Here is an 8,922-nt window from a genome sequence, read left to right on the forward strand (position 1 = left end):
CTGGGTTATTAGATTTTAACCAGGTTATTTAAGTTAAATTTTTAAAATTAAAATAATATTATTTTAATAAAAAATAAAAAATAAAAGTTAATAAATTATAACCAAATTTTTAATTTAGTATTTCTGGGTTACTCTTTAATTTTGTCATTTTTTTATAAATCTAATTTAATTCTAATCCTAGATCAATTGAGTCTTAAATCAATCCATTAGATCAGATCGAGTTTTAAAATAATAGTTTTGATACACTTCCTCGAGCTAAGAGTTATCTATTTCTATTAATAATTATTAGCTAACCTAATAAATTGAGTAAACCTATTATAATTTAAAGATCCTATTGAAAACAAATTAACATCAAATTAATCTTTTGATGTAATTCGTAGATGATAAATATTATTTTAAATTTTAAACTATTTCAATGGAATAGTGTAACCCTTTAAATTGCACAACTTATCACTGTGATCTTTTCCTAATTAGTTTTTCTAACTATGCTACTTTTTGTTTAAAACAAACCCAATAATTTAGTTGAAATTATTCATTATTCTTTTCTAATACATAATATTTCTTATTTTTCTTTGTTAAATTGAAATTAATGTGCATATCACTTTCTTTTTTTAATATTCCCTTTGTCATTAATTTGTTTTAGGAAATTCCTTTTCTTAAGTTTTTAAGAACAAATTTGAAAAGAAAAACATGCTCACACAATATAACTAGACAAGTCAATAATCTATAAGTTGCAATTTGGTCTCATGAATTATATAATATGTCACATTATCTTTTTATAGAATGTGGAGGTTTCAAGAAGAGAAGAAAATACATAAAAGTTGATAGAATTAATGAATTTTTAGAGACGGTAACATGTAATATAAGATAATAATATATGGCATATTAATTAATGGGACCAAGTAGTAAATTATAAGAAATTACAATTTGAGTATCATAAATTTCTAGATAATATCTTAAATTGCATTATCAACCAAAAAAAAACTTGCACATATATATATATATATATATATATATATATATATATATGCCAAGCTGATGTGTATTATTCAACAAATTCTTTTGTAAATATTTAATTACGTTGAATAGATATTTAGATGGTAGATGTGTGAAAAACATTTTATTTGATATTTTAATTTATCAATTGACAAAACAAATCATGGTATAGTTTGTATTATATTTTCATAAATTGAGATTAAATTAGAATTTAAATTGGATAGAATTTATTTTATTTTAAATATATTTAATTAAAAATTAAATATGTTGAATAGATATATTTAGATGAATAAATCTGTATTTTATCTTCTCAATCAACAATTAATCAACAATTAATTAATGAGATTGTAGCATTTGAGGTGGTAGTGTAGTGGAGAAAGGGATTTGTTATTTTTTTAGTATTTGAGTTTGATCTTTTTGTATATGTTTGTTATTTTCATAACATCTGATTTGTTTATTAGATTTACAGAATGTTTAATAAATTAAAAAATTAATTATGGTATATATAAACTAATCTGAACATTTAGATTATAAAAAAAATAATAATGAAATTGTATTTTATTTCGGTAAAAAAAAAAGAAGTTACAGTTTACTCGACCTCATTCCAGAATTAATTCTTAAAAAAACTTGCGATGCGGAATTATGTGTAGATTCTCATAATAAATCCCATAAATCAAATAATAAAAAAATATTGGGAATTAAAAATCTTACAGGACGATCAGTGGCATTATTACTCATGGAAGAAAAAGAGTAAGTCTATCTGGACCTTGATCTGCTCGATTCCACCCGTTGATAAAGTCAACTTTGATTTATCCTGTGTGTATAAATGCAAAGCTGTAACTTCCGTTACCATTAGAAGCATGTTCTGGACCTTAAATCTCCTCCTCCTTAATTAATATTGCATGGAAATCAAGCATTATACTATCCAATATTATTATTTTTTATCTATATACTAAATAACATTAATTTCCTATTTTGTCCGTTCTGTATCATCCAATATTTGACGGTGTTAGTCATTAATTTTCATCTCAAGAGTCAGAAAGGAAATCTCTCAATATCAATCCTATCGCTCAAATTTGGAAACCGCATATCCACGCATGCTGGCCTTAAATGGAATCATTTCACGAAGGTTATCCCTTATGTTATCCAGACAACAGCATAAATAAGTGAAGAACAGACCTCCATCTCAATAGTTTGAGGTATTGCTTTTGCTTTTTGAAAGTATGGCAGGAGGAGGTTTTGCGGCGGCTCAAAGTGACGGGAGAAAATACGAAGGTGGTGTCACTGCTTTTGTGGTCATAACTTGTCTGGTGGCAGCCATGGGGGGGCTCATGTTTGGCTATGACATTGGCATCTCAGGTGAGCAAAAGATCTCGAGTCTTGATGCAGTAAAGATGATTTTCATGAACATACATATATTGTGTTGATTTGATAAGGATCGTTGGCTCTGTAACATCTTGTAGGAGGGGTAACAGCAATGAATTCATTTCTCAAACCATTTTTCCCCCATGTGTACAAGAAACAGCACGGAAATCATGCAGAAAACATGTACTGCAAATTTGATGATCATGTGCTAACGCTGTTCACATCTTCCCTCTATCTTGCGGCCTTGATAGCTTCCTTCTTTGCTTCTGCAACAACGAGGAGATTTGGCCGTAAGATGTCTATGATGTTTGGAGGCCTGGTTTTCCTTGGCGGAGCTATTCTTAATGGTGCTGCTGTCAATGTTGCGATGCTCATTGTTGGTCGATTAATGCTTGGTGTGGGTGTTGGATTTGCTAATCAGGTATGATTTTTTTTTTTTTTGGGTTTTGTTTCTTATATATAGATATTGAATATGTTAGGGTAAATTATACTATTCGTTAAAGCACCATTAGTCTCTAATTTTCACTTACCTCGGAATTTAACGGTTTCCCAGTGTTATCCAAACTGAACCAGACCTCAGTTTCCCAGGAAAGGTGACGGGTCATATGTTCATCATAAATAAATTGTACAGACTTCTCTTGAACTAGATCTACGGTTTGACCGAGAGTCTTTTGACTATGTGACAGTACACACACTTCCTAGCTTCCAAAAATTCTAGGATTTTTTTCTAAAATTAGATTGAATTTTTCCTAATCTCTGTGCAAACTTTTAGCTTAAAATACCAAGAAAATAAATCTTTTAAAGGAGGGTGATACTAAGACCTAGTAATGTTTATCCATGTTAGAACTGTCATCACATTTATTTCTCTTTACTGGGAGCCCCCTCCCTGGTCATGGGGCGTCCTAGCCTGGCTCCCACGGGACAGGACCTGCCGTAGGGGTTTTTATGCATTGTCAGTACACTCAGACTTGTCGTTCACAAACCAGTTCAAACCAACATTGACTAGGTTATAAACATAAGCTGTCCTGTTGAAAAAACAAACCAATTTAGTGATTGGTTCACTAATTAGATCATTGCTCCGTTTTGGTTCTGATAACATTGCTTTTGACCAATAATTTAGAGAATCCTATACAATTTTTTTTCTCAAAAAATGATGTTCAAAGCATGGTTTTTTTTTTTTTTAAAAAAATAGGTATATTGGGTCATGGATCCATTTGAATCGAAGAGGCTAGTTTTATTCTAACTAGATGAAAAAAATAGAAAGCTACTGTAGATAATCAAATTTACAAAGAAAAGTAATTAAAAATTAGGAGGAAAAATATTTTTTTTCAAAAACAAAATAGTGTATATCAATTTAGGAGGAAAAATATTTTTTTTCAAAAAAAACAAATAGTGTATATCAATTCACAACCCATTAAATACAAAAAAATAAAATGAGATAAGAAAAAAAATATAAAAAAATGATCCTGATCAATCCAAGTTATCATGATAAACTTGTAACCTTATTAATTAAAATCAAGCCAACTCATGATACTACATCAAATTTATAGGCTAGATTATAATATTGGAATAATCCGATAAAACAATAAAAAGAATTATAAAGATTTTTAATAAAAAAAATCATATTAATTTTTTAAATTTGTGATCCAAGTAATTAGAGCTAAAATACCCTATCTGAAAAAACCAAAAAGTTCAATTCTTAATTGATTAAATATTTAATGATAAAATTAAAAAAAAATAATTATATAAAAAGATTCAAGAAAAAGTAGCAATTAAAAAAATAATTATCAAAATAAATTTTATATTTGATTGAAAGATGAAACTGAAAAAGAAAAATCAATTTAGCAAAATGACATTAAGAAAATTAATAGAATGAAAATCAAAATTGACATAAGAAATCAAAACAATTTTTTGATTGAAAAATAAAAATGAAAAGAATAATAACTTTTATAAAAGAATCAATAAAAAAAATTACAAATCAAAACAATGAAAATTGAAAAATATAATATTATCAAATTAGATTGGAGGATGAAATTAAAAACCCAAAAAGTTTTACAAAATAACTAAGGAAAACAATTAGAAATTAAAAGTATGAGGACTAAATTAAAAAAATTAATATATAGAAAATTAAGATGGAATAATAAAATTGAAAGTAAATAAAAATCATATAAAAAGGAATAAAAATAAAAAATAATAAAATAAATAATAAAATTAAAATATTATCAAAAATATATAAAAAGGAATAAAAATAAAAAATAAAATTAAAATATTATCAAAAAAAAGAATTAAGCTGTAATTTTTTGAGAATGAAAAAGAAAAAGAAAAAAAAGATTTATTGGTAAGAAACTGAACTATAACGCTAAAATGTGTCACTCTATATGTAAGAGGTTACAATATCACCTTTAATGAGAAGATAGAAAAATATTTTTAAATCCTAAAAGGCACTGTAAGCGCCGATTAAAGGGTGGGGCTGCACTTTAGCTAACTTAATAATTATGTAAAAATCATTATAAAAATACCAGAAAACTCCTTAATGTTATTTTAATTTTTTGCTTTTCAGAGTATATTTATAGTTTTATTATGCATTTTAATTTTTTTTTTTTTTAAATTTTGTTAAATATCAAACTGTCCCTAATCAAGCTAACTTAATAATTATAAAAAAACCATTATAAAAATACCAAAAAATCCTTTGACTTTAGGTTTAAGTTTTTTGATTTGAAGGGTGTTTTTATAATTTTACTGTGTATGTATTTTTTATATTTGGTCAAATATTAAATTTCTCTTAAACTAAAATTATAATAACAAAAAAAATCATTATAAAAATATAAAAATGGTTACTGATACTTAGACTTAAATTCTTTTACTTTCAAAGATATTTTATGTTGTTTCACTAGAAAGTAAAAAAACTTATTTATTATTGATAAATTTAATAATCACAAATGAATGATGTAAAAAAGTGTGTAACTACACTTTTTTTCCAACCAATTATAGCTATTTTTTATATTATATTATAATTGAGCCACTGTCTTCAATCTGTTTCTATTCGTTTTTGTAGTCTGTTCCGGTTTATCTCTCAGAAATGGCACCGGCGAGCCTTCGAGGAGCACTCAATATTGGATTTCAAATGGCAATCACAATTGGTATTTTGGCAGCCAATCTCATCAATTATGGAACTTCCAAGATAAAAGCTGGTTGGGGATGGAGAATCTCCTTAGGCCTTGCAGCAGCCCCCGCAATTCTTTTTACTATCGGATCTCTCTTTCTACCCGATACCCCAAACTCCATTCTTGAGAGGGGCAACCATGAGAAAGCGAAGAGAATGTTGCAAAAGATTCGAGGCACGAACAATGTCGACGAAGAATTTCAGGATCTCGTTGATGCTAGTAAGGCTGCAAAGCAAGTTGAACACCCATGGAAAAACTTCACAGGCCGAAAATATAGACCTCAATTAATCATTTGCACCTTCATCCCTTTCTTCCAGCAACTTACAGGAATTAATGTCATCATGTTTTATGCACCTGTTCTCTTTAAGACTTTGGGTTTTGGTGACGATGCCTCGCTTATGTCTGCTGTCATAACCGGCGTAGTCAATGTCGTGGCCACAATGGTATCTGTTTATTCCGTTGATAAGCTAGGAAGGAAGGCTTTATTTCTTGAGGGTGGCGTGCAAATGATCATATGTCAGGTATACGACAGCCCTAATGAAATTACTCCTAGTCAGTCTTAGCACTACTGTATAAACGACATTAATGTTGACTTTGAGCTCGACTTACTGGATGCCGTTAAACTTGATTGCAGGTTCTTGTTGCAGTTATGATAGGGCGTGCTTTTGGGACAGAAGGGGAGGGAGATATGTCTAAGAGTGTATCCTCTTTGGTGCTGTTTTTGATATGTGCGTATGTCGCAGCTTTTGCATGGTCTTGGGGTCCTTTGGGATGGCTAGTGCCGAGTGAAATTTGCCCTCTGGAGATCCGATCGGCAGGACAAGCAACCAATGTCTCGGTTAACATGTTCTTCACGTTTGTAATTGGCCAATTCTTCCTCTCCATGCTTTGTCATATGAAGTTTGGTCTCTTCTTGTTTTTTGGTGGATTTGTTATTATCATGACCATTTTCATATATTATTTTGTGCCTGAGACCAAGAATGTCCCAATTGAAGAAATGAATCAAGTGTGGAAAGAACATGGGTTTTGGAGCAAGTACGTCTCCACCGATGATGTTCCTGGCAGGCCGAGCAGCTCACCCTAGACAGCACAACATTTTTTTGTGTTATGATGAAGGCAGAATGACAAGGCACCAATAGGGGAAAAGACTAAAATATAAATTTAGTTGGGCTTAAATTATCACAATTTTGATAAGATATCAAATCTAATATTTAAATTTAATTATAAATTAATTTCAAATTATAATAGAAACAATAAAATATAAGACCAATATATCTAGATTTAATCATTATATAAGTCTAAGTCATTATGAATTAGGTAAGATATCATATTTATATTGATATCATCCATAAATTAAATCAAAATCATCATGAGTTCACTAAGATATCAGACCTAATATATTTAAGTTAAACTATAAATTAAACATAAGTCATTATAAATCCGATAAAAAATAAATTTAATATCCTTGAATTTAACTAAGAGTTAAGTCTAAATAACTATATATCTAGTAAAATATCAAATTTATTTTCTCTAAGTTTGGTTACACATCAAACCTACTTAGTAAATTTTCAAATAATAAACATGTTACATTTATCAAATTAAATATAAATCTTTTAAACCTTAATAAATAGCAAGGAAAACAACAATAATATGCAACAAATGTTTAGTGTCATTTAACAATTATTTTTTATTTTCTTTGTTTTACGACATATTCCATTATGCTTTATCAACATTCTCGTTCCATGTAAGTGGAGTGATCTGGGGCTATATATTTTAATGACTTGGCTTACTGAAAATTGATGATTTTCTTTGCAGTTCATATGTTGGTCTAGTACAATTACTTGGAATAATTGGAAATTATTTAAAATCAAAATTCTTTCCTTTTTTTTTTTTAAAAAGATTGGTCTAAACTCAAATTAAATTTATAGTATAGAACAAAAAACTCAATTTAGTGATTGTATTTGTGTCAATTTGGTAAACAAAACCTTATAAAAAACTCATCAATTTTACCCCTATATTTGTCGCATATAGTCAATTCAAATCAAGTGTAGAGAAATTATGATAAACTTACTCTACAAGAAGATACCGTGAGTGTATTTGAACTCAAATTAAAAATGCAAGCCACTCACTTCACTCACTTCTGAAAATTAAACTTTGTTAAAGTTCAATCTTCAACCTAAACTCTTTAACTTGAAATATTAATATAATTTCAATAAATTATAGGTAAATAAAATCTTGATCTCAAATAATCATTAATTAGCATATTTTTTAAAAAAACTTATAATTCTCTAAAAGCTTTATCATATAAAAAAAAACTTTTCTAGTGGTTTATTTAATGGAAAGGTAAAAAATTAAAATTAAGTTAAAAAAACCATGTAGGATTTTTAAGGTGAGAGGACCTAAGCTAATAATGTATTGAATTTCATCATTTTTGGTATCTCAAATTCTCTATAAAAAATGTGAATAAAGTGTTTTAGGATTGGTTTTTCGACATAAACTTTTCTTCACCTTAATTTTTAGTTTTGCTCCTCTATTTTGAGCTTTGATTTATATATATATTGATTTCATCTAACTTTACTTTATTTATAAGTGCATCTAAATTAAGAAGAGTTCATAAAATTATGAAAGATTCATTGAAATTAGTCATTTTTAACTAATTAATAAATAATAAAACTTTAAGCATAATGAATTTATCATTGATAATATCAACAACAACAAATTTAAGATTAATTATATCTTAAGTACTTTAACAAGTAAGTATCTTTTATAGGTTTTACTTAAGTATATTCTTAATATATGCTTAGGATATATGCTAGACTAGAAATTAGTTGTATTCTCTTGTGCACAATTCAATGTGTGATTAATATTCATATTAAAATTGTATTTCAATATATATTTTTTTAGTTTATATACGTACTTAATAATTATGATATTCTTTTATCATGATCTTATATATTAAATGATTATAAACTAAATATTTATTCTGACTTGTCTAAAATTAATCTACTCATTTTTGGATAACACCATATTGTTTATAAATTATAATTCTGTTCGATCTGGTATAATTGACAAAATGTGTAGAAGTTAAGATAAATTCGATGAGATGTCCTCTACAGGGGCTCGATTGTCAAATTAACAGAAAGCGGGGGCTAAATTGTGGGATATTCCAAAACAGAAACCCGAATTGCAAGTTGTGGTCTGTTCAAGAGCTCCATGTCTTGAGCCGGAATGGATACAAAACACATGGGCTAAGTCGGGGGATTTTTCCAAATGAGAGTCCATGTTTCGACGTCGGGTCGGGTTCAAGAGCTCCATGTCTTGACCCGAACAAGAACTACTAAAAACCCGACAAAGTACTTCACTTTCTCTTTGGGAAATCTTTGGCTGCGTTTTCTTA

The 8,922-nt window shown here is 28.3% G+C and overlaps 1 protein-coding gene across 1 annotated transcript; it reads left to right on the forward strand.

The window, feature by feature from the left end:
- The first annotated feature begins 2,138 nt into the window (after positions 1 to 2,138).
- LOC105109294 (sugar transport protein 10-like) lies at positions 2,139 to 6,652 on the forward strand. Its single transcript, XM_011003945.1, has 4 exons — positions 2,139 to 2,355; positions 2,460 to 2,782; positions 5,417 to 6,046; positions 6,160 to 6,652. Exons 1-4 carry the CDS (start codon positions 2,220 to 2,222, stop codon positions 6,607 to 6,609), a joined length of 1,539 nt encoding a protein of 512 aa, XP_011002247.1. The 5' UTR covers positions 2,139 to 2,219; the 3' UTR covers positions 6,610 to 6,652.
- Positions 6,653 to 8,922: the final 2,270 nt, after the last annotated feature.

Source organism: Populus euphratica, unplaced genomic scaffold, assembly GCF_000495115.2.
Source record: "Populus euphratica unplaced genomic scaffold, PopEup_1.0 scaffold303.1, whole genome shotgun sequence".
NCBI lineage: Eukaryota > Viridiplantae > Streptophyta > Magnoliopsida > Malpighiales > Salicaceae > Populus > Populus euphratica.

What these genes read in the sequence shown, in the direction of transcription:
- LOC105109294 (XM_011003945.1), top strand. Translation starts at nt 2,220, where the DNA reads ATGGCAGGAGGAGGTTTTGCGGCGGCTCAAAGTGACGGGAGAAAATAC. An exon ending in GTGTTGGATTTGCTAATCAG is followed by an intron (nt 2,783 to 5,416) that starts GTATGATTTTTT and finishes TCGTTTTTGTAG; the next exon opens with TCTGTTCCGGTTTATCTCTC. An exon ending in TGCAAATGATCATATGTCAG is followed by an intron (nt 6,047 to 6,159) that starts GTATACGACAGC and finishes ACTTGATTGCAG; the next exon opens with GTTCTTGTTGCAGTTATGAT.